This window comes from Hippocampus zosterae, chromosome 6 (assembly GCF_025434085.1).
Source record: "Hippocampus zosterae strain Florida chromosome 6, ASM2543408v3, whole genome shotgun sequence".
In the NCBI taxonomy this organism is placed as follows: Eukaryota; Metazoa; Chordata; class Actinopteri; order Syngnathiformes; family Syngnathidae; genus Hippocampus; species Hippocampus zosterae.
This window is the reverse complement of record NC_067456.1, coordinates 24,497,015-24,522,308: the sequence shown is the minus strand read 5'-3', so window position 1 is coordinate 24,522,308 and position 25,294 is coordinate 24,497,015. Positions and strand designations below refer to the sequence as shown.

Below are 25,294 nucleotides of genomic sequence, written 5' to 3'. Positions count from 1 at the left end.
CTTATGTTGCTGATTTACATTTTCTTCTCCCTCATTAGATCCTTATAGCCATTGAGCAAGTACAGGACCTGTTGCCAAAAATTGAGCGCAGTCGTTCTGAGCCCTCTCTCCATCGGGCCGTCCACGCTGAGGACCTGAATCCTCTCCTGTTCCACACCACTAGGCTGATGCCACTCTAATATTTCTACAGCACTAGGCGGAAAGGATGTACCCCTTTCAAAAACCACAGCATTCCAGTGCCTCTGAGAGGCTTCAGCTGATTCTGATGCAGAATTTCATCACGAATGTTTTTTGAGCCTTGGAGCTCCAGCACCCTGTAACACACTGCAGGAAAAATCTTTAGGTCTTGAGTTCCTTTTTTAAATTCTTCCAATGACGAACAGCTCGTTCAAAGAGGTGATATGTTTGCTTCTTCGTCGCCAGTTTCTCATGTTTGTTGGAGAATATCTTTCAAATGGGCAATAGATACTTACTGAGAGGTCTCCATTGCTTAATGGAAAATGAGCACTGCAACACTGGCTAATACAGGCTCAGATCGTGGAAGGATTACTGCGATCACAATCAAAAATGCACTTCACATCAAAATCGTCTTTCTCAAAGCATAGCCCGTTTGACAACCGTGTAGAGATGTTTTTATTCCACAGTAAACCTCAATAACTCCACTTCTCCAATTACTTTCTAATGAAATCATTTGTATTCACAGTATACTACATGCAATTTATTGATTTATAACCCCAAGGACAGATGAAGACAGAGCTGCCAACTGTTCCTAAATAATTTCCAGACATGGCGTCGTTCCGCCCATAGGCTCCAGAGACGCAGTGCTTATGCATGCGCAGTGGAAGCTCACAGACAACCCCGTTAGTCAAAATTTTAACCCCGATCACGGCGATCGGGTTAAAAATTTTAGCCTTACCAGATTCATATCAGCGGCGAGGAAATAGGGAAGCGACACAATGTCAAGCTTCATCGTCAAATTATGATGTTCAATAATGCCCAGACAACTGTGCATTCATGAAAACCTGATTCATCAAAGAATAACAATCGCTAAAACACTTAACTTGATGTCCACTGTCATAATACTTTTCGTAATTCGTTGGGTCACTGAAGCGTAATGGAAGTGATATTTTCAATCCCTTGTTTTTATTTGTTTCTCTGTCAGTTTTTTGAGAATATTTCTCCGCACTAAATTGGCGAGTGGCACTGAAAAGGTTTTGGGACTGCTACCTTTTATTAAAAAACAAAAAAAAGTGAATTGTGTACATTGTTGGAATGTCAGTGTAAAACTAAATATTTTAATAATTTTGTGATTGACTTATTCTTTGAATTAAGTAAAATTGCACACACACACACACACACAGATGTGTGCGTGTGTGTGTATATATATATATATATATATATATATATATATACCGTATATATGTGTGTGTGTGTGTGTATAAAATATAAAGAACAGTGCGATAACCGCCGCCAGTAATTAATTCCACATAATAACCAGTAATTTTTTTCCATAGAATTTTGAAAATAGGGAAATTTCGACAAATTATTAATTTCTATCCCGGTAGGTTGGCAGCTCTGTAAAGTCCTAAAATAAGCCTCGAGTGATTGATTGTGTTAGCGCTATGCAGATTTAAAATACCTCCACACACGTTCTGTTTCGTAGCCTGGAAAATGACAGTATGATAAATGTTGGAGTTAACAAATGTGTGTCAAGTATACATGAATCAGGTCATCCATCAATGAAACGGTAATATCTTAACTGAATGTATAACACAGGAGTGACTTATGAAACCAAACTGGTATTAACTGAAAATGCTTGAGAATTCACCGGGAAAGGGCGGCTGGGTCTTCTGCTTCCTCAATTGGTCTTGTTTTTCTCCCCAAACAACTTGCGCTTGAGAATTGGGCATCCTAAAAAGTAATAACTGGAGAGGAAATTATTGTGTAAAGGCACACCTTGCCACAATGATGCTCAGAGATTGCCGCGGTCTAAGTGAAGTGTTCACAAAACGTACTTCTGAAACTCCTTTTCATGTGGCCGATAGTCCGCCCACCTTGTTACTGCCCAAATGTCCCCAGGATTTCTGACCCAGTCACAGTGACAGTGGAAGGGGTCATCTGGCAAATTTCTGACATTTAACTAAAATTTAAAGCTTCCATTTCTTGTGTGCCCTGGCACGTAGTTCCTTTGGGGGCGTTCAATCTCCCACTCCCCCGATGAGTCCTTGAACACCCCTTCCACTGCCCACATTACTCTGGATGCTGCGTTTTAACTTTAGCGCAACCTCCTGGGTGTAAGCATGGCAAACTAGAAAGCCTGCATGACTTGTGTTGGAAAAGCAATACTAATAACACTATACAATCGGCTCAGCATGAATTAAAACGCATGTGTGAAACTCAGATTTGTCGGGGGCCACATTGCAGTTATTATTTCCCTCAGAGGGCCGTTTTGACTGTGAAACCATATAAATGTATAATCTCCTTAGCATGTTTGAAATAGACTCAACGTTATCAATAATGAAAAAAATGATTTGGTCACAAAAATTGCTTGCAGGATCTCAACTTTATCGAAGTGAAGACGGTTTTCAATTTTGGTGCAGATTCCACCAAGAAACACCAAGTTAAATGCACATGCTTTGTTGACGTGGGGTACATTAAATGATGTAGTGGTCCGGATGTGGCCCCCACGTCTCGAGTTAGACACCTTTGACTAAAGCATGGTGCCGAGTGTAGTCATGGAGCCTGCACTGTATTTTCATTCATTTCCTCTTGTTGTGACATGTACAAGCTCTTGCAGGACAATGTGAAAGTAGGATGAACGGAGCCGTTGTTTTGATGGCGATTGGTATGAATTGTGTCATTTCAGTGACATTTCATCGCTGAAGAGACACCGCAGATACCGATATGTAATTGTTGCGAACGGTGTCAGACGTTTCTGTAAAAATGCTCGTAGCAGTGGGTGTTTCTTCAAGCACAATGAGATGACATTTGAGCAGCCATTTGGAACTATTTTAACATTAGGGGCTGGGTACCCTATGTTGTGACTCATTCCATGTATACGGGGCAGTCGTGGGTGGGAAATGACATTTGATGTGGTGTGAACATGGTTATTTGTTGAACCAGGGTTTGCAGAGACTTCCTCTTTCTTTTATTTATTAACGTCATTACAAATGCTGTTGTGCGCTTTCAGATTTGTAGGTGAACTCAATGCACATGTCAGCTGTATTGTTGGTACCCTTTCAGAAAAGAATTATCCAAAACAAGAATGAATTTTATTTGTGATGCACTTTGCATCTTAACCAATTTAATCCCAAAATGTTCCCATACATTTAAAAGTCAAAATCAGGTGTAATTGGTAGCACTTTTAAGTAATCAGTCATAAAAATCTTTAGAGCCCTGTAAATTAAATCATCGTTGTCCTTCACAAATGTGCCCGGTGGGATTAAATTAATTAAAGTGCTACAGATAGACAAATATGGACCATATTGTAAATGTCCTCTTCAAATTTATTTCATTTTTTAAAATACCATTAAATGATGATTTCTAGTCGCAATATTGTTCCATTAATGAGGGCCTTGTACCTAATAAAAGGTAAACGCACAAAATGTGACTGACAAACAAATCTGGGTGAGGACTCCTTATTGACACCCACTGATTACTTGAATGTCTCCATGAATCAGTTTGTCCTTTTATATTTTGTTTGAAAATCTCTCCCTGTTTGGACAAGATACATACTTTGAATATTTTTTTTAAAACAAATCGTTGTACTGTATGTACTACACAGCAATTTTTTGATTAATTGACCGCAGTCCATTTAAAAAGCTTTCAGTTAATTTAATTTTGCTTTAACCCCTTGTGTGTGTGTGTGTGTGTGTGTGTGTGTGTGTATGTATATATATATATGTATATGTATGTATATATATATGTATATATATATATATATATATATATATATGTGTATATATATAGTTTTAATGTGTATATAGGGCGGCCCGGCAGTCCAGTGGTTAGCACGTCGGCTTCACAGTGCAGAGGTACCGGGTTCGATTCCAGCTCCGGCCTCCCTGTGTGGAGTTTGCATGTTCTCCCCGGGCCTGCGTGGGTTTTCTCCGGGTGCTCCGGTTTCCTCCCACATTCCAAAAATATGCACGGCAGGCTGATTGAACACTCCAAGTTGTCCCTAGGTGTGAGTGTGAGTGCGAATGGTTGTTCGTTTCTGTGTGCCCTGCGATTGCCTGGCAACCGATTCAGGGTGTCCCCCGCCTACTGCCCGAAGACGGCTGGGATAGGCTCCAGCACACCCCGCGACCCTCGTGAGGATCAAGCGGCTCGGAAGATGAATGAATGAATGTGTATATAGTTTTAATGTGTATACTGTATATGTATGTATGTATATATATATATTATTTATACACGTGTGTGTGTAGATGTATATATGGGGGGAGAGAGAGCATCGTGTTTAAAACAAACAATGGAAAAAATGCTGCATATTCACTTGTTTAAAAGGAAAAAAATGGTTGAACCACACAAAGCAGTGCTAACTTTTCTTATACAGTATTAAGTTCACTGAGATATTTTATTGACCATTGTGGCTCTTTATGACTTTAATGGAAGAGTACCAACAATTTAGCCCATGTGTACACATGATGTCGATCAGTCTTTGCAACCTTAACAAACAGGAATGCTTCTGGAGGCGATTGGTACTGTCTGCTGCCACTCTTGATTTGAAAACTGTTTCTTGCCAGGGCATTTGCTTGCTCTTAAGCATTAAGCAATCCTGACATGTTTATCTGTGACTTTTCACTTGATTTAGTTCACGGCATCACTTTAAAATACTGTAATAGTGTTTAGTTTGTCTTACAGCAATGGCAAGAATACAAACGGCTGCTTTTGAAAATGTCCATAATGCAAGATGAGCAATATTTTACTATCACAATGTCAGTTTTGGCTTTATATGAAATGTAACTGTTTTCTTTATTCATTACAGGACTGTTTTATGTCTGTGCTCATAGAGGAAAAACACAACAGTGGAAAACAGTAGGGTTGTATCAAAATAGTTTTTTTCGTATCTGTAGGTGAATTGCAATACATGTTTTCAGTTATTTGGGTGCCAGGGCTGGTCAGTTTGCAATAATTGATGTTCTGCTGTGTACAGTTACATTTTGTTTTCATTGTTTTTTTTTTAATTACAAAAAATACTTGTTTCTATTTTTGTGTGATGGTTTAAAAAAAGAACAAAATAATTTTAGTGTATTGGAAATCTTTAGGGGTTTTATTTCTTTTCTTTTTAGGATTCTTAAAATAAAGTAATTCATCTGTGTTACTTGAACTTCTTTTATTCTATTCTATTTTTGGGAGATGTGATTGCATATTTAAACTTGTGAACTAGTTACCAGTGGCCACAGCATCCCTATTTCAAGCCTCCATGGAAAAAACAGGATTGTCGTGACATGCAGGAGGGGGAATAATTATCTCTATATGAGAAGTTCTTGTGTTCCTTCCTTATAATCCTTTTGTAGGTTCCAGTAGGCTTGTAGACACCGCTGTTTGCAGTTAGGGGGGTTTTGGGGCGTTTTTAATACAGTGACGGGTCATTTTGAACCGAGGACAACAGGAGGGTTAGAGGGCCGGGCCAAATGTGCTGATGGGCCGTAGCCGGCCCGCGGGCCGTAGTTTGGGGACCGCTGCTGTGGTGGGTGTCCATTATTTTCATTTATATAAGCTGGCAACCCCAATCCGTGGTAAACCGCGGGCACAAAACTTGCATTTCAGCATTTGGAACTCGGCAGCCCTTTCTTCCCCACGGCCTGTCACGCACACCGTGATAAAGCGTACTGAATTACAGAGGGGGAAAAATAGGCTTGGAGACAAACTGGAGGTTTATTTTCGGTACGTACATGGAAATGTGAACAAAGACACCGAATTGATTAAACTGGGAAAAATCCAAGCTACATGCGTAAGTCATGAGTCACAATTTAGAAAATGTCATTAATGAACAGTCTTGCTCAGTCAAGTCATGAGTATTTGGAAGGGCGCAACTAACTAAACATTGCAAACTGTTAAATGCAAACACACACGCTGCTCTCTGTTCTACAACTTGTAGCCCAGTCCAGATCTGCTGATGTGGCAGAAGAGTGTCATGGCAAAACACATCCCTAAGACCTGTAAAAAAAAAAAAAAAAAAGACAAACATGGTCATCCGTGCTGTAGGTTTTAGTCATGTTTAACTTGAGCCATGCTGTCAGTCAGTCGGCGTTTACATTTCACAATGTATAGGTGTGTATGCGTCTATTTTCACAATTCTGTGGAGAAAATTACTGTGCAGTGGTTATTGCACTGTTTTTTTAATATTTTATACACGCACGTATCTATATCTATGTGTGTGTGTACATAATATACATACTTGTCAACTCATACGGTTTAGCCATAGTTCATATGGATTTTGTGGTGAATCTTACGTATATGGCCGTATCGCACAAATCATACGGATTCTGAAAAATTTCCGTTTTTTTTTTCACCAACTCCAAATCATTTGAAAAAAGTAACGCAGGAATACAACTCTGAACACAGTAATGCCACTAAGTAGAATGGCGATTAGACATTAACCAGACATTGTATGATGGAGATCTACAATAAATATTGAAAATTTCGTGCGTTTTTTTTCTGCCGTTATTTTGACATATAAAATGCTTTGGCATGTTATAAGGATTTTTTGTGGTAGTTTATACAGGTTGGCGCTCCGAAAAGTTGACAGGTATGAGTATGCAATATATAAAATTTGTTTACCTCAATAATGCAGAGGATAATAACAGAAATCCCAGTGTTTAGGAAATTTTCTTCAAACCAGCTCCTTATCTTGTCCAAACAGCCCTGCAAACCCAAAGCAGACGATTTGAACTGAACTGAAAAAGAAAGGACTGAGTGTCATGCTGAACTGGTTACATAGTAATGTGTTGAGCTCCCATACAGTTGATCTGTACTGTCGCATCTGTGAGTCGATGCAGTCTTGAAAGCAGCAGGAATCTGGCACATTATCTCCCCAGTCTGACACATTGTGCACCCCGCAACAATCAAACTGGAACAAAACGTTACAAAACAACAACAAAAATGTTACCTACATAAAAGTTTAAACCAAATGGTTCTTGATCATTAAATACAAATGTGTTTAAGTTAAAATGTCAAATAAAGCTAAACTACGTCGGAAGTGATTGTTCTGTGTCCGATGAGAAGAAACCTGTGTAAAACTAGTGGCATGTGATCCACATTTTGAGAATGACTATGATATGCGGTGTGCCAGAAAGGTTTCAGCACTGGGGTCACAAAAGATACTTTAAACCCAAATTACGGGTTGCCTTTTCCGACACAGCTTGTAAATTTCGTCTGCTCATGTTCATGTCTCACCGTTTTCTGAACCAGATCCCACTCACTGCGGTACTCATCCGGATGTTTCCCTTTTGCTTGCTTCAAACCGTCGTTCAGATCACGCTCCACCCATTTGGCAATCTAATGAGGTGACGTGTAGATTATTGGCATAACACTTGGATGGCACACAATAACAGAATGTGTCTCAGGTGTGCCCTAACGTCTTGTTCGTAGAGGAGAAGCAAGCACGCAGCAGTCAGCTCCACCAGCAGCAGGAAGAAGAGCACCAGGAAGAACTAACAGCAGAAACAGACATGCATGTTTATGTCACTCTTTCAACTACGTCCATTTGCATTTAAGAATCACATACCACATTTGCGATGGATAACCTGTTCAAATTCTGCTTGACTTGCTTTAATTGCACTACCCTTATTGATGATGAGGAACTTGCGTCACAAGGGCAATACCAATACTTTGACTGTATTTATTTTATTTTCCGGGTATATGTGCTTTGAATCTTGCTGTGGAAAAAAAAAATGGGGACCAGAAAGCATTCATGATAATGATGGCAATATTCAGAGATGTTCCTCATCTGTGGCCTGTTTTCAGAGAATTGTTTGATGTCAGCGAAAGAATGATTCCTGTTCAATGTGTTTTATCCAATCGCGTGCTAGCCTATAAACTACCATCGTCTGGTGCCCAAACCTACTCTGAAAAAAACCCCATTTAATTTTCATTTTTAGTAGTTTAAATGAGTCGAAATCGCATTGCTGTAATTTTCAATCGGTTTACAACTTTGCAAAGCGATGGGAGCACATTGTTTTGGTATCGTAACAGTTGAGTCGACACACCGTAGCTTACAAAGTGACATGTAACCCAGGGAACTGGCCCGGATGACCCCTTCTGTAAACGGTGCATGTCGACAGGATATTCGGAAGGACAATCCGCTGCAGTTCAGTGCGCAATATTTAAAAAAAATCTGAATGCTCATTGAAAAAAAAAGTACAGTTCTGTACATTATGTGTGTAGTACCGTCAGTAGGAGGCAGCGGTTCTCTTTCAGAGCTCCCAGGAAGCCCAGGAAGGAAAGACACGAGATGATGATGCCACTGATCAGCAACATGTTGGCTAAATTAAAGTTGGCCAGGGAAGGTGTGAGTGCCGTCAGTTTGAAGTTCACCATCAGGTACACGCCGAAGCCCATCACGGCCACACCAGACATCTGACACCGCAAAACAATCACTTCAGTAGGGAGTACGTGTTCCATGGAAATGCTCTTCCTCCACTGCACTCACCTCAATAGTTATGGAAACGGGATTCTTTTTCTTTTTTATATATATATATATATATATATATTTTCCTCATTGTTCTCTGGGCAGAGGGTTTTAAATTTTGTTCTCACTTTGATCACTTAAGCTTGTTTGAGCTTACTACCGATTCACCTCGTGGTCATTTTTGGCCACATTCACTTACTGTAGTCTGTAATTTTATTCATATAAGAAAATCATCTTTTTGTTTTCATGTGCATGAATGTCGCCCTCTTCATTTGACCCATCACATTGAATACATTGAAGTAAGTGGTTGCTAAATTATACCTTGTACCTATCAAACACGTGGTCACGGCTGCCTATATCCTTTTTTTTTTTTTTTTTTTTAATTGCAAAATATTGACTCAATTTGCTCTGTTGTTGGCCGGCAACCAATTCAGGGTGTCCCCCGCTTACTGCCCGAGGACAGCTGGGATAGGCCCCAAGCAGGCCATGCGACCCTTGAGAGGATAAAGCGGTTCAAATAGTGGATGGATATTGACTCAATTTTGTGTTTTTGAACCCTCAAATCCCAGCACAATTCATATTTCAGCCTGAACTGGTGGCCAACCAATCGCAGGGCACACAGAGACGAACAACCCTTCACACTCACAGTCACACTTACGGACAATTTTGAGTGATCAACTACCGGTAATCTGCCATGCATGTTTTTGGAGTGTGGGAGGAAACCAGAGTACCCGGAGAAAATCCACGCTGGCACGGGGAGAACATGCTAATTCCATACAGGAGTCAAATTTCCTGTCTACCATGCACCCCGTTGAAGCGGTTTTACCTCAGTCTCTCATCATTAATGTTAAGAGTGTGTAGGTTTCATGCTTGAATGTTTTTAGACCGACAGTGTTTGGCATGTTGTTGAATGGTCCTTTGGAAAAAATAAACTCCCTGTACAGTAAATAAGCATTTGTGATTATGAGAGTTGCACTCTGGAATAGGTGGAATAGTTGCATTTCCATTGACGTTCCACTTTACCCGTAATACTGAGTTCTAAACAAAAATGGTGCAAATTTAGTTTAGTCGTTTCGTACCAAAATGGTTTGGGTACAAATGTACCCCTCATGAAAATGACAAAATAATAATATAATGAACTTTGGTAAGTTGTGTTTGTCATTGCATTTGACACGTTTATGGCATCACGGCATCAGAACAAATGAATCAGAGACATACGTACAAAACAAAGAAAGTTGGCGACACACATGGTGTACTTTAAACACTTGAGGCATCCTTGGGTCATCGCGGCCAGGTTCTGTTAAAACACGTCACAAAGATTGTGAAAACGCAAATAGAAAAAGAGAAAAGCTTTTTGAAAACAGAACAGTGTTTTGTCTTATAAGCTGAGTTGGGCTTCACAAATTCACGGTGACACTTGGAGGGGTGGGGGTGGTGGGTAGTGATTCTAGCTCATCTCATTTCCTGTCTTTCACAAAGAGACACCATTTCAAAAGGATTTTGGACATTTAGTCTTCAAAGCTAATATTGAAAATATTTGGTCAAATGTGAAGATCCACAAATGTCAAATAATCATTCGTATTATAATTATTACAATTAGTTGAGGTAAGAATTGGTGCCAAACCTATCCGAATCTTCAAGACAAATTGTCCAAAAAGTCAATGCATTGTTGTTATTCTGAGTATATGATTTGAATTTTGACAACATTAGAACAAAGTATGAAATAATAAATAGGGAGAGTATGATCATAATCACAACTTCTACTATAATATTAGAAATATTTTGGTGATGATTGCTACCATTTCAGCATTACTTTGAAAATGACTTTGATGACTGTACATGCTGGTTCATTTTATTTCGAAATATCAAGCAAGTATACAACATATCGAAAATGACAATTATCATTTTCACATTTCTTGTGATTAAGACGACTGTAGCTTAGTGTCGCACAAACAATGCAACACTTGAATTCATAGTCTAAAAAAGACAATTAGACGCTTACCTTTTTTGTTAGAAGACAGTGATCAATTTTCTCTTTTTTTTTGCTGTTGTTTTTGAGAACTCAGCTGCTGCTTACACTTCCCCTTCTCTTCATACTGAGGTCTGTGCTGTGCCTCATGGGACCTTTCAGCACTGTCTTATTTCCTCTTTCTAAACATCGGGTGAAAAAGCTATGAGTGAGCTAGTTCAGCACGGAATAAAGCAAAACGCAACAGACTGGTTTTAATTTCTCGACGCATCTGAAATGTGAAAAGCCTGCTTTGATCAAGGTGTCTCATGCTGTCCACCTGAACAAAGATGCAGACAAAGTCTCGGCCTGAATTTTCTGTTTTGGTAATTTTGTAGAGCAGTGCGGTTTGAAACAGACGTTTGCCAGAATGTGGGAGGGAACATGCTTCCTGCCCAATAGAAGAAGCTCTTCTCATTTACTTTAAATTGAATTCACCGCAGGAGGGGACCGCACTGAAAAAAAAGAAGTCTGCTGGATTTACATGAAAAAGTATGGGCATTGGTAAGACACATTCATATCATGTTTCACTAAGATAAATATTATAGAAGATAAAATCTTAACGCTCTAAATGAGCTGCAAGACAGCTGCGGTGCAGTACATCCAGAATTGACATCTCTACTGATGCCCTCTGAAAATATTCGAAGGATCGCCCAAGCATTACGGATTTTATAGGGATGGTATTTTCCTTTTCATAGAAGCGCTCACAACAAAGCTTACGCCACTTACTAAGATCATTAATGCTTTGTTCATAAAAATACAAAATCTTGAGGCGATGTTGTTCGAGGTTGATGTGGACATAAGTTGAGATGTCCACATTCATGTTGCATATTGGTTTGTTTATTGAACATAAAACATATACAGTAATAATTTGACAGAAAATAAGGTAGATAAAATAGTTAAAAAAAAAAAGAAATCAGTCTTCATTCAACAGTTATGTTCAAGGGAGTAGGAAGAAATAAAAAACGTATCTAGTCCTACTCAGTTATGTGTTTATATCTAATAAATCATTTTTATAGAAAAGAAAAAAGTAAGAACAAAGAGGTCTCCATTAAGGCTCATACTTTACCCGTAACTGTGATATTTTTACAATTTTTGGTTTGTATCGGGATTATATACATCTGCACCGTGGCACTCTTGTGTCAATTTTCTCTTGTATTCATAATGGATATTTCAATACCTTTCTCTATCAACTTAGTTCTGATTTATCATTATATTTAATGTTTAGAATTTATCATTTTAACTCTGATTGATGTAGTTTGTTTATAATATTTTTTGGTGTGTTGGTGAGTGATTGAAGTTTTGTAAGACTTTTTTCAACGCTCATAATGAATTTTATGGTTTATTCAGACCAAAGGTGAAAAATTGCAACACACCGCTTGTCTTGCGTGTATTTGTTCTACACCAGGGTTACTTTCGAGTAGACAGGAGGAAGCGCTCTTCTCCTCCAACATAAAAAAACAGTTTAAACATTGAGAGTCAATTTGGTTAGCAATGTTTGTGTTGGCTGCTATCTTGGGTGACAGTTCAGCAGTTGTAAACAATTCAATCCACTCAAAATACTCCAACTTCCTTGCTCCCAATTTGCTAATCCTGCTCCTTTTTTTGTCTCAGTCCCGGCCGGTAATGGAAGCTGGCTGTGTTATGTTTCCCTCTCTGTCCAACAGGCGGCAATGATGTTGTCCTTGGCTCTCTTTATTTACAAACACTTTGGAATATTTTACAGATATGTCTTGCCACAAAACACAACGCCACCCCCAAAACGTGCAGATTAAAAATGCGCAGGATGCTCGCACGCAAACGCAAAATGTGTTCGGCGCACATAAGCACCAAACTTTATTTTCAGTAGGCCCATGCTTGGCTGTTGCAGATACGACTGGCCATCAATCAAACATAAAACATCTAGGAATAGCACTGCTTTTTAGGAGAAGTGCCTTAAAACAATAAAAAAAAAAGATTTGTCTTTGAAACAATAACAATGTGAATGCTAGTCTGTCATTATTTGTCCAATGACAACAGAGTGGAAGGGCTGATTCATAAGACGCTGATGTGTTGAGAAACCAGAATAAAATGCGGAAGTGGTCTGTTCGCAAGCACACCAGACCAATTCACACTTGAATAAATACCTGAAATGCTATATGCCGAAAGGCTTTGCGTCGCTGCCTCACAGTCTAGGTTCTGGGTTTGACATCCAGCTGTCATGTTCCTGTCCTTGGCCTGGCCAGCAGGTGGCATACTGAGCAGACTTTCTGGCTGCACACCTGCTGCCAATCTTTCAATTAAGGAACTGTGTATTTAAGGACCAACAATCTGTCTGCTGGTTGTCGGAGTATTGTTTATGCCTTCTTGCCCATAGACTATTCTAGCTATAGATCTCGTCGTGTTTCACTTTTGAACTCTCGGTACCAATGGTTTTGTAACTATTGGATTTTATTTTGTGAATTGGCTTTCTTTTGCGTGTACGGTATTTTGATACATTGTTTTTGTTTGTCTTCGCGATCCGTATTTTCCTCCCTTGCCTTTTGTGCAAGCACTTTTTGTTGTTCGTTTTTTGTGCCCTCTGGTCCTTGTTTTGACCAGCGCTTTATGTTACTACTTTGTCAGTGCGAATTTTGTACATTAATATATTTTTTGCTTCGGAGACCTTGTCTGGCGTCTACGCTTTTGGGTTCCAAAACTTGATTTGGTTAGACCGAATCGTGACACCAGCAAAGGCTCTATTATGTGGAGTTTGCATGTTTTTCTTGTGCATCTGGCTCCCTCTCACATTCTGAAAACATGCATGCAAAGTTGGCCGGGGGACAGCTCCAGATGGATTGTAGACACAAAGACCATTTTAAATATTTCAGCGGTGTCCCCTGGCGCACATGCTGAATAGATTGCATATAGCAGATACCGTGGGAAGATGTTGGGAAATGTCAAAGAGAGGGGGCACTCATGCAAAGCAAACAGTCGGCCACTCGGATGGGGCATAATGTGCTGTACAGACGTGAAGGAAAAGTATTCAAATGGGCATGGTCCGTGGTGGGTCATGAAATATTTAGAAGATTGTTGTCCACAAAGTTCAAGTTGAAGTTAACTTTCTGTCATTTGTATGAAAGGAGAAATGATGCCAGTGAGCACTCAGGTTTGGCGGCGCAATGGCCGAAATCTTGCCTCAGTCCAGTCATCACAAAGTTGGATGTAAAAGAGGAGAGAGACAGTGGTGCTTGCTGCAGTACTGAACACCAACCTTTGTTGGACCAAGGCGCACCTTTCACTTTGTTCATTAGAAAGATCTGACTATCATCTGCTACCATCTATAGTGGAGGAATGCTCACTCTGGTCAGCACCAAGGTAGGTAACTGCTTGGCTGGAATGAGCCACCTTACGTCTGGGCGGCAGGTCATGATGGCACAATGTCAGTCAGATCAGTATTTGATCTCAGTCTGCAAAGACTCTTTGCACATGTTCACAGTAATTATCTTGAAGCGTCCATCCATCCATTTTCTTCTGCTTATCCAGCGTCAATTGGTGGGAGCAGTTGTACTGGAAATCCAAACTCATCGGCTGGGACTTGCTGTGACCAAAATCCGTCCCGGGATTAGTCGTTGATAGCGGCCATCACTTGAACTGGTGGGGGGAGGGATTGTGGTTGTCATGCACTGAAATGTAGTCGTCGACGGGGTGCAGCTGTCTCGTGGTGAAACGTAATCACTGATTGGGGGGCGTTGCAGGCGATGTGTGCTTGCGACTGCGATGGCCAGAACTAACCATCAAATGCACATATTACATCAGAAAAAAAAAAACACCTCTTCTTAGTGGCGTCAAGCTGCTGGGGCTTTAACCCTTTCATGCACAAATAATTACAACCTGTAACCTGTTAACCTGATGAGCTGTAGCAAACGCTGTCACCTGAAAGGGTTAATGACTCTATATGTCTGTGTTTCGTTTTTACTGATTTAATGCTGAATTACGTTAAACTCTTATGACGTTGCTCACAAAGTATATCCAGGTACGTCACAGCAAATGCATAACTTGATTGCACTGTTCATTTTAAACCAGGGCCAAGCCACGGCGGAGAGTGGGCTTTCAAGGCCCACTTGCTTCCGAAAAGGTAAGTAACCGTCCACACTCGGGTTTCTGGTAAATCATGCTGCCAAAGCATCCCCTCACAAGGACCCCCGAGGGACCTGATTGAACGTTCATGTCCAGTGAAAATAAGCCTTCCTTGTAGCTGGCTCAAAGTATCCTTCAAGTTTTCCCAAACGTTATTTTCAGTTGTCCATTTTCCTGGGTAAAATGTTTTTTTTTTTTTTTTTTGTGGTTACCGGTATTTGGGTCGATAAACCAACTCTGGCCTGTTTTTTGTTTTTGTTATTTCAATTCTTCTGTTATTGGAAGTTTGAATTTGCAAAAGAGTTAAATATTTCTCATGTTCAAATTTAACATATATTTGGAGTCAACATTATTATTTTTTTCTACGTTTAAACTTCTACAGTCCAAGTAGATGCGTATGTATCGATTCAATATTTAGATTTTGAATTTAATATTTATATTTAATGTTCCCTCGCCGCTTCGCAGTTTAGTGAAAGCAACTTTACTCTATCACGAGTTTTCATTTGTAACCATAACTACTTGCAGTTTACCTTGCCATTTTGTGTGTTTTCTTACTATGATTCTCCCTTTAGAGTGTTCAATCAGCCTGCCACACATCTTTTTGGAATGTGGGAGGAAACCGCAGCACCCGGAGAAAACCCACGCAGGCCCGGGGAGAACATGCAAACTCCACACAGCGAGGCCGGAGCTGGAATCGAACCCAGTACCTCTGCACTGTGAAGCCGACGTGCTAACCACTGGACTACCGGGCCGCCCTGTTATTTTATTCATTTATTTTTTATTTATTTGTATTTTATTCTTTTTTTAATGTGTGATACAAAGCCAAGGAGCATATTGCACGCAAAAAGTATGGCAAGTAAAAAATGTTTATTTTCATAGTTAGCATTTAGTTCACATTTACCATTTGGGTGTAACTTTTAACCCTTTCATGCACCCTGTAACCGGCCAAGATGGTAAGCTGTCCACTGTAGTAATTGCTGTACCCGAAAAGGTTAATATTTAGACGCTCCAAAATTCAGTTTTTTTTCAAACATTGTTTGAAGCTAGGATAAAGTGGTTTGGAAAATGGATGGATGGATGTTTGAAGCGAACAGTGACAAAGCATTGCCGTTATTTTCAGCACAAACATTTTAGAGCAGCACCTCATTTCGTGATGACTGTGCAGATAGGGGAGGGAAGGAAGCTTGCTTGCTCACACACAGCTCACTGCAACACTTGATAGTGTACACGCAGGCAAAAGGAAAATCAAAACACAAGTTTGTCTTTTGATACTGTCTGAAAAGGTCACACTCATGCAATGACGTGATTTGCTGACGTCATGACAGTTCGGTGATATGTGCAGCATGAAAACCTTTGGGCAGCGAATTTGAGTGTTGTTCCAAATTATACAACCTATAAGGTGCGGCTCTTTAGTGACAATTCCACCAGCTGCGCTGTCATGTCTCGATCAAATGTGACTTCATTTTTTTTTTTAAATATATATGCTGTGAAGCACTTTCAAGTCACCACGGGGGCATAGTGGGCTTTTGTGTTTGTGCCCTAGTTCCCGAAGAGGAGCCCTGGAACATTTTGTGTTTACGCATTTACTGTGATAACATTTTCCTCGCTGAATCACAGGCAAAGCTCTGTAGTGGTGGCACCTTTCCTCCACTGCTAACAGGGACGTCTGTGTGTTAGTCAGCCATTCCGGCAGCTGCCCCACTAAAGTTCCTTTGAAATGCCACTTTGTTTATTCTACAGTGCTAAATATGCAGGATGCCATTTAGGAAACCTCAAATTCATGGAGGGGAACGGCTGCAGAATTCTTTTCTTTAAAGCTCAAATCTGCTTCTCCGATGATGATCAATTAGAACTTTTAGTATCTTGTTGTGCTTTCTTTTGAACTTTATTTTTCTTTCTTTCTTTTTTCAAAATGATCAAGTTAGCAGTCATAAATTGCAAAGTATCTGTAGCCTACTTTCCAATATGTGACCAAACAAAGGACGTCGAGGTTTACCATATTGGCCTAAGACGGTGTTTTTTGCATTGAAATAAGTCATCTTATATTCGGGGTCTAGACATTACACCCATTCACAACGCTAGATAGCGCCAGATATCATTGAAGCAAATGCTGAACTTGACTCCCCAGGCCAAAGCGAACCGCTGTCACGAAGAATAAAAATAGCGGTAGCATGAAGAAGAAAAAAAAATAGCGGTAAGAAAGAAAAGAGAAAAGAGAAGAAAATAATAAAAGAGATAACAGAAAATGGAGAAACGTAGCGACAATCTGGAGAAAAGTGGGTCGAAGATCGGCCAGGTTAACTGGCAGTTGAGTAGAAGTTATGGTGTAAACTTCAACATGCTTTTTCTCTCAAATATATTGTTAGAATCATTTGTTTCAGATGCACTGTAATTATTTTCTGTATAAAAATTAATTTGGTGTTCAAAAAGTCTTTTTTCAAACTTGAGTCTTGAAAAGTCTTGAGGGGCTCGTCTTATATTCGGGCCAATATGGTACTAACAGTGCAACGACTGGTGCTCTATTCTACCCTGCTGTCATCGCTTGTATTAGATGCAGCGGAGGAATGCGCAGGCCACGACTTGCCACTGACCCTTTTACTTAGAATGCAGCCAACTGCCACACCTGCATCTACCCCAAGCAGAAGGCCCACTCGTTGACCATTTCTTCCGTTTGATTTACCTCAAAAGCTCATGCGGCGACACAACTCATAATGTAATATGCTCACAACCATCCATGACATCTAATACTCTATGCGGTATGAACAGGATGTGCATGCTTTGTAAGTGGTTTGAGGAATTTGTGAGAGAATGAAGTCCTGACATGGGAGGTGAAGTCCTGACATGGGACTCACAAACGTGTACAAGCACACAGTCTCGCACAGATCACACCGTATGAGTCGTTGAAATTGTTGCTGAAGTAAAATGTGAGTTTTGTTCATTTGAGCAAGTAGCAATTACATTTTGCATATGTCCTCTTTTACTTTTAGCTCAATATGGATGGATGGATGAAAGTGAAACCGACTTGCTTGCTTACTTGTAATGATATTGGGCAAAAGACACTATTAGCTTTGTTGTTTGGGCAATGCTATAGTGTCCATCTTAACTGCAATGCCACCCTGTGGAGTACAGACTGTTATCAATGGGTTTTTTTTCTTTGCTGCGTCCTAATTTACAGAAGATAATAGACTGACGGGCTAATATGAATCTGAGAAGTGGAAGGTCCGTTTATCCAGATTTTCACCAAAATATCGGGAGTATGCTTTCTGCCCCTACGTCAACCCACCGAAATGTTCAGTCTTATCAATAGCACACAACCTCTGACCTCCATATGTTTGGGAATATGGTTTCTAGTGCGTAAACAATGGTTGGCGCATGGCCAGACAGGAGGCTGCCAAATTGGCACCCCTGCCAGCCCCCTCCTTTTTTTGACTCCCCTTCTGCTCTGACATGACGCAGCATGGCCAGTACACACATCCTGCCTTTGTGGGCCAGGAATTTAAAGAATGTAGACTGTTGCCTTTCTCCCTTCTGTTGGCTATCAAGGTGCTGGCCATCAATCCCTCACCCCAGCCAGCGCCCACCTCCCCCTTCCCCACAGGGTCCCAGTGGTTTCTCAGCACAGCTGTCAGGTTGTTTGTATAATAAGTAAGTTTGCGCACCGTGGTGTGTGTCGTCCCACCACGACACAACCACTTTGGACTTGAGTGACAGCACCTGTTCTTGGAAGTCAAGTGGTGTGTAGTGGCTCAAACTTAGAAGACACAAGTTTGAATGCATCGGCGCCCTCAAGGTTTTACTAGTTGGGCTTCTTTTCATGTGCTAATGTGGGTTTGGTATTTTGTCCTTGATGGCTAAAAACTCTGATCTTGTGGTGAGGTGATTTTTGTCAACCGCTGCTTCCAAGTTCAATAGCAAACAGTTTAAGTCAACAGGATACGAAAAGACACACTGAACCAATGTCAAAAGAACTGGTAGCAGTAAAGAGAGACTGCAAACCGCTCTCACATTAGCCGCGTCTGGACCACAGACACTCCAAAGGACCAAAGATAGATCTGTTGCTTCAGGTGATGAATTTCTATCACTTACCCGATGGGTGACAAAGTGAATGCTGACTTTTTCCTGCGGTTCATGAGAACTCGAGATTAGGCTTGTATTTCCTGGAATGTGGCCCGTTCGGAAAGAGGATGGACTAACACAGGATGTCCTGAGCTGTAGTCCCACAGCACAGCATGGCGTTGTTTTTCGTGGTTCCATTACACCTGTTGTTTTTATGACCTTCATGACTTCAGTCGTCTTTGACGGGATGGCTCTTCGAGCTCTCAGGGTTACCTCAGTAACCGACACATTTGACAGGGTGGGGTTAAATTGTGACATCAATCCAGATTCAAGTGTAAACAAGCTAAAGTCAAACAGTGATTTTAAAACATTTTTGTCACTCCCACCTTCTGCCTCCGTCGTGCTGATGATCTTACGGAGGGGGTGTGGCCATGTGTGTCCATAAGTCAAGTCCCTGTTGGGGGGAACCTCTTCATCAGGTCGAGCTGGGCTGACAGTTAGGCAAAGAGTGGAGCTGACTTGGTGGACTTTATTGCGAGGATCCTGTGGATGTCTCACTCCAGAGCTGGCCAACAAGACAACACTCCACTTTGGACACGGCTGTCTTCTAAATCACATTCTTTTCGAACTTAGTCAAAACTCTGCACCCAGGATGCGTTACTGCACTGTTAGTTTGCGCCGGATCTTTTCCACCTTGTTTGTGGTCTGCAGCACTGCAGTGATGGTGAGTTGTGTTCTGCGCTCTGGTTAGGATTTCCAACAAGTATTCCACAGCCACTCCGTGTTTCTTTCAGTACTGTAAATTGTTGGCTGACCTCTGACCCTGCTCCTTAGGCAGATGATGAATGCCCACCTGTGTGCTCCTGTGCTCCCTCGTCTCCAGTGTGTCCAGCGGGTGTCAGCTGGGTGAGCGACCGCTGCGGCTGCTGTAAAATATGCGCCAGGCAGTTCAATGAAGACTGCAGCGCTGCTCAACCCTGCGATCACATCAAGGGGCTACGCTGCCATCTCGGGGCTGGAGGAGACCCCGACAGAGGACTGTGCCGAGGTGAGAGTGCAGATGGGTTGGTGTATGCCTGTGATCAGGCTTTACGCATCAATTCACTTGTTCTGTCATCTCATGCTGAAAGCAAATAAACTTTCATTTCACTTAGTCCTGTGCGGACTAATATCACGTGTGTATTATTTCCTGAATCAAGAAGCATTTTGACAAATATGTTGAAAGGAAAATCTTGGTCAATTTTCTGCATTAAAGTGGTGTGGTCCAAATTATTTATTTATTTATTTATTAATGACTGGAACTCAAATACCTGATTGCACCAGTGTCTGGATCCACTCCAAAGTCTCCTTTTGGTCCTCTATGTGAGCAGTTCATGTATTATCTTGCTTGCCAATAAACTCCCTAAGGGGGATGAAAAGAGCACCTAGTTCAAAGCACTGTTGGGCACGTTTGAAGTCAAGTCTGCATGATATGGACATAGAAGGAGTGTTTTCCCTCTACTCTGTCACCAGTGAATAAGAATGAAAAGTCCCGTTTCTCATTGTCTCCTTTTGTCTTTCCAGCTGAGGCTCACGGTCTACCCTGCGAGTTCAACGGCCAGTTGTACCAGCACAGTGAGAACTTCCAGCCCAGCTGCCAGCATCAGTGCACCTGTATGAATGGAGTGGTGGGCTGCATGCCCCTCTGTCCTCACCAAGTGCCCCTGCCCAACTTGCACTGTTCACGGCCCCGGTTGGCACGGCCAGAAAACAGCTGCTGCGAGGAGTGGTTTTGTGACGACGACAACCACATCAGAGTGGAGCCCGAAGAAAAGACACACACCCCTCTGTCCGAGAGTCAGCCTCTTCCAAACCACATCATTGCTTTGCTGCCACCCTACCCGCAGCCTCGCCAGCCAACTGCCGCCAGTGGGACCATGTTCAGAGGTAAAGCTTACAGTGTTCTTCTTTGATGCCTTTCCTGGTCGTAAACATAGTGAATTTCAAGGGAAAAAAACATTTGCAACATATTCTGCATCAGAACGGTTCTGCGAAACAGTGTAAGGTACGAAAAAGTATTGCAATACACCTTGAATTATCATAAAATATTATGATAATGTACCGTATATTCATTATAATAATTCATTATAATAATTCATTCATTCATTTTCTGAACCGCTTGATCCTTACTAGGGTCGCGGGGGTGCTGACCACAACGGTGTGCTAGGATTAGTTTGCCGTGGAAGGACTTGAGTGCCTTGACCTCATCGGCATCAAACACCAGACAGAAGCTGTGAGCTAAATGTCGGCGCACTCCAACATCTTGCCCAGAGTAGATATTTGCCGGAAAGTAGTGATGGTAACTTCAATTCTTTCAGTGAGTTGACTAAAATGATTCCTTTAAAAGATTTGTGAACCCAATTGTTCAATCAGTTCACGTTTCTGGCCTGAGGTTCGCATTCACTCTGTAACATGTTCGCCTACTGAGACACATTCGCAAGAGTCTTTGAGACAAGACGGAAACTCATTTCGATCTTGCTCATGCGGTCACGACCCGCAGCTCGTGAGCACAGGTGAGGTTGGCAACGTAGATTGCCCTTGGCTTCGCTTCTTCTTCACCACGACAGCCTGATACAGAGTCCGCATCACTGCAGATGCTGCGTTGAATTGCCTGTCAATGCCCTGTTCGATTCCTCCCTCACTGGTGAACAAGACCCCAAGTCACATGAACTCCTCTGCTTAGGGCAGGACCTGGAGATGGAACTCCACCCTTTTCCAGCTGAGGAACATGGTATCAGATTTGGATGTGTTGATTTTCCTTCCATGCCCTGCACTTGGCTGGCAACCGGTTCAGGGTGTCCCGGACTCACTGGCCAAGACCACTGGGACAGGCTCCAGACCGCCCGCGATCATTGTGAGGAGAAGCGGATTCGAAAATGGATAGGTGCATGGATGGATGGATTTTCATTCCGACGGCTTCACACTCGGCTGTGATTAGCTCCGATGAGTTTGTAAAAAGCAAAGATGCAATTCTGAGGCCACCAAAATGGACCCCCTCTATACCTCGGCTTCACGTACAAATCTACCCACAATAATTCGGAACACAATCAGTGACAAAGGGAAGCTTTGGCTGAGTCCAACCCTCACTAGAAACAAATCTGACTTCCTGCCAGCAGTGTGGACCCCCAGTCATGTGTCATCTTTACTGAGCCACTGTTACTTTATTTGTAGTCTGTCGAGAAAATGGGGACACGTGTGTTTGTTTTCATTTGGCTCGCCTGAAAATGAGCCCTAAGCGTGCAGAGAAGGATGCCAATGCAAGGGTATTCCCGTGGGGAGGAATCGGTTTGAATCACTCAGGGCAAAGTATTGATTGACTCGTTCAGTGTAAATACATGACGTGTCCATCCCTCCCCCGCCTGCATGCATGCTGCATCATTCACCAAAATTTCACGAGTAACAGCGTGCAGCAGCCCCACACCCGAACAGCATGCCCGCGGCTGAACTCAGCTTGATTATTTCAGTTCAGCTGCAAAGGAGTGACCACTTCATCTGTGTCTTCTGTTTTATCCTCCCGTACGTTTAAATACCAGCTGATGAGCTTTAGCCCATAAAATGTATGCATAGCTCCATTAATTAAGACAATCTCCACTTAATGGTCTCGGTCCTTACCTTCTCGCAGAGATAACAACATTCCCGATGCTTGATTTGTTACTGGAGTCCAGCTGTCTTCCACAAATCACTGCCTGGACAGAATGCTCCACCTCATGTGGGATGGGAATATCAAGTCGAGTCACCAATCACAACCAAGACTGTCAGCTGATTCGAGAAACCAGGCTTTGCCAGATCCAACATTGTCACCTGGAGCTTCCTCTGGCAATCGAGGTATGCACAGAAGCACCCCAGTGAGGAATATGAAAGCTCACCGAGTGATGACAGCGATCTTCGTTTACATTTTAAAATGATTCCAGAATGTGATTTTTCAACTGTATGTTCTCTGCAGGGGAAGCAGTGCCAGAGAACCATTCGACCGCGGGAGCCAGTTCAAATCACTTTTGCCGGATGTTCCACAGTACAGCTCTACCGCCCTCGCACTTGTGGATCTTGCCTCGACGGCCGCTGCTGCAGGCCCTCAGTTACCCGCACTGTACGGCTGCGCTTCCATTGCCTGGACGGTGACAGCTTCTTCAGAAATATCATGTGGATCCAACGCTGCAGCTGCAGTAAAAACTGCTGTGCACACAGCCGGCCCTCCAGGCCTTTGCTTAGGCTCCACAATGACATTCACACTTTTAGGCCTTGAGGCTGACTCATCAGGTCTGGCCTGGAAGACTTTGCACCAACCCATTTTACCCCGTCAACCCGAGCATCCCCTCCTTTGACCAAATACACGCTTGCACTTTAAGCTTCCTGCCACAATGACATAAGTTTGTCCACATTATAGGAGTGGCGTGTCACCTCTCGACCACAAGAGCAGCTCGGAGAAGAACACACTGTGCAGCTCTATTAGACAGTTGGCAGAAAGCTTGGACTAATTTTTATCCCTTGTAATTTATTTGTACATTTTTGTTCACATTCTCTATTTCCACAGATGGTAATGTGACGGCTCGTCTCACCGAGTTGTGAAAACTGATGATGAAACGGGGATGATTTGGTCATACGGTTTCAAGATGTTGGGTCATCCACTCCAAAACACCATTTCTGACATACGACCGCATCCAGACTTCACTCATTCTCTATTTGCAGAGTGATCATTTTGTTTGGGGATCACCTCATTTTTCGGGGTGTGATATTTTGCGTCCATTGTGTGTTGAAGTTGACCATTTTTGGGGAAGAATTTTGCATATCGCTGCTGATGTCAAACGTGTCCAATGTCACAATTTTTTTTCCCCAACTCTATTCTAGTGGTTCGGCCACACGTGGCGTTAGGTTTACAAATTACTGACCAATCTAAAGTGTTAGTAATGGCATGCGCTATTTGATGATGCAATGTCAATAGTCAAAAGTGAGGATTTTGGTGATATAATTTTTTGTTTGTGTCTGTCCACACCTGTATATCAAATAAAAAGTCATCAAAGGTTATATGTAATTTGTGAGTGATATAAAGCAGTGAAATATAGAAATATGGATTTTCTCGGAATTGATACACTTTTATTGTAACTCGTTCAGAAATGAGTTACAATAAAAGTGTATCAATTCCGAGATGAAGGTAATTCCTTGAGACATGTCACATGCTGCATCTGTCGGTGATCATGCGCCTTGCTGAAAGGAAAACTTCATCAAACCTGAAACCAAAGCTCGGAGCACTTGCCTCTGATGCGTGCACTAACATGGTGTGCCAGCCGGCTCTGATGCGTAAACATAACGTTTCACCACCAAATTCCTCAAACTCACATCCCCCTTTCTGTGCTGATGGAGGAACTCTCTGAACAGGTTACATTCAAACCATGGGTGAAACTTCACCTCCATGTTAATTGTGTCACTGGATGACAATGACATACGTAATCATCAAAAATGAAGGAAATTAAGAAACCGAGTAGTTTTGTTGTGTTTTAATGTTAACTGATCCCTAATGTCCCATAGGGAAACTGTGAGTTCAGCAGTTTCCAGAATGTGCAAAAGCAGTTATGTGAGGCAAATCACTCAGGTCTCAGAGGACTTAACAACAAAAAAAGTTCTACATTTCTTCCTGAGACAACCATTATGGGGAAAAATAAATCAACTTTTTAATCTAAGTTGATTGAGATGTCAGGCGGTACGGTGGAGGACTCATCGGTTAGCATGCCCGCCTCACAGTGCAGAGGTCAGGGGTTCGATTCTGGCCCATCCATCCATCCATCCATCATCTACCGCTTATCCGGGGCCGGGTCGCGGGGGCAACAGCTTTAGCAGGAAGCCCAGACTTCCCTCTCCCTAGCTACTTCTTCCAGCTCTCCCCGGGGGATCCCGCGTCGTTCCCAGGCAAGCTGGGTGACATAGTCTCTCCAGCGTGTCCTGGGTCTTCCTCTGGGTCTCCTCCCGGTGGGACATGACCGGAACACCTCACCGGGGAGGCGCTCAGGTGGCATCCGAATCAGATGCCCAAGCCACCTCATCTGGCTCCTCTCGATGTGGAGGAGAAGCGGCTCGACTCTGAGCCCCTCCCGGATGACTGAGCTTCTCACCTTATCTCTAAGGGAGAGCCCGGACACCCTGCGGAGAAAACTCATTTCAGCCGCTTGTATCCGGGATCTCGTTCTTTCGGTCACGACCCATAGCTCGTGACCATAGGTGAGGGTTGGGACGTAGATCGACCGGTAAATTGAGAGCTTCGCCCTTTGGCTCAGCTCCTTCTTCACCACGACAGACCGATACAACGTCCGCATCACAGCAGACGCTGCACCGATCCGCCTGTCGATCTCCCGCTCCCTCCTACCCCCACTCGTGAACAAGACCCCAAGATACTTGAACTCCTCCACTTGGGGTAAGATCTCCTCCCCGACCCGGAGGGGGCACTCCACCCTTTTCCGACTGAGGAC

At 42.3% G+C, this 25,294-nt stretch overlaps 4 protein-coding genes across 7 annotated transcripts in view; 3 read left to right on the top strand and 1 right to left on the bottom strand.

Annotated features, from left to right (window-relative positions):
- Nucleotides 1-8,583, top strand: part of araf (A-Raf proto-oncogene, serine/threonine kinase) — a 51,287-nt gene extending 42,704 nt beyond the window's left edge. For both annotated transcript variants that reach the window (XM_052068237.1, XM_052068236.1), the window contains one exon: nucleotides 39-8,583. In XM_052068237.1, coding sequence (XP_051924197.1) covers nucleotides 39-179 — 141 coding nt within the window. In that variant the 3' untranslated portion in view covers nucleotides 180-8,583. The remainder of the gene's footprint in view (nucleotides 1-38) is intronic.
- Nucleotides 1-25,294, top strand: part of LOC127602267 (craniofacial development protein 2-like) — a 159,468-nt gene that overhangs the window by 31,277 nt on the left and 102,897 nt on the right. The gene's annotated exons all lie outside the window — the stretch shown is intronic.
- On the bottom strand, nucleotides 5,862-19,044 carry zgc:64051 (leukocyte surface antigen CD53). 3 transcript variants are annotated; one of them, XM_052068310.1, is made up of 9 exons: nucleotides 18,828-19,044; nucleotides 15,884-15,955; nucleotides 9,858-9,932; nucleotides 8,395-8,583; nucleotides 7,584-7,658; nucleotides 7,402-7,503; nucleotides 6,968-7,075; nucleotides 6,787-6,870; nucleotides 5,862-6,162 (listed from the first exon to the last, which is right to left on the bottom strand). In XM_052068310.1, exons 1-9 carry the CDS (start codon nucleotides 19,020-19,022, stop codon nucleotides 6,091-6,093), a joined length of 972 nt encoding a protein of 323 aa, XP_051924270.1. In that variant the 5' UTR covers nucleotides 19,023-19,044; the 3' UTR covers nucleotides 5,862-6,090. The 3 variants fall into 3 exon arrangements, with proteins under 3 accessions (XP_051924270.1, XP_051924271.1, XP_051924272.1); XM_052068311.1 differs by lacking the exon at nucleotides 15,884-15,955 and having other exon boundaries at nucleotides 18,828-19,037; XM_052068312.1 differs by lacking the exons at nucleotides 15,884-15,955; nucleotides 18,828-19,044 and adding an exon at nucleotides 10,638-10,834.
- On the top strand, nucleotides 19,178-23,858 carry ccn1l2 (cellular communication network factor 1, like 2). The gene is made up of 6 exons (XM_052068297.1): nucleotides 19,178-19,399; nucleotides 19,431-19,521; nucleotides 19,632-19,845; nucleotides 20,361-20,723; nucleotides 22,459-22,661; nucleotides 22,780-23,858. The coding sequence occupies exons 1-6, from the start codon at nucleotides 19,347-19,349 to the stop codon at nucleotides 23,077-23,079; spliced, it is 1,224 nt and encodes a 407-aa protein (XP_051924257.1). The 5' UTR covers nucleotides 19,178-19,346; the 3' UTR covers nucleotides 23,080-23,858.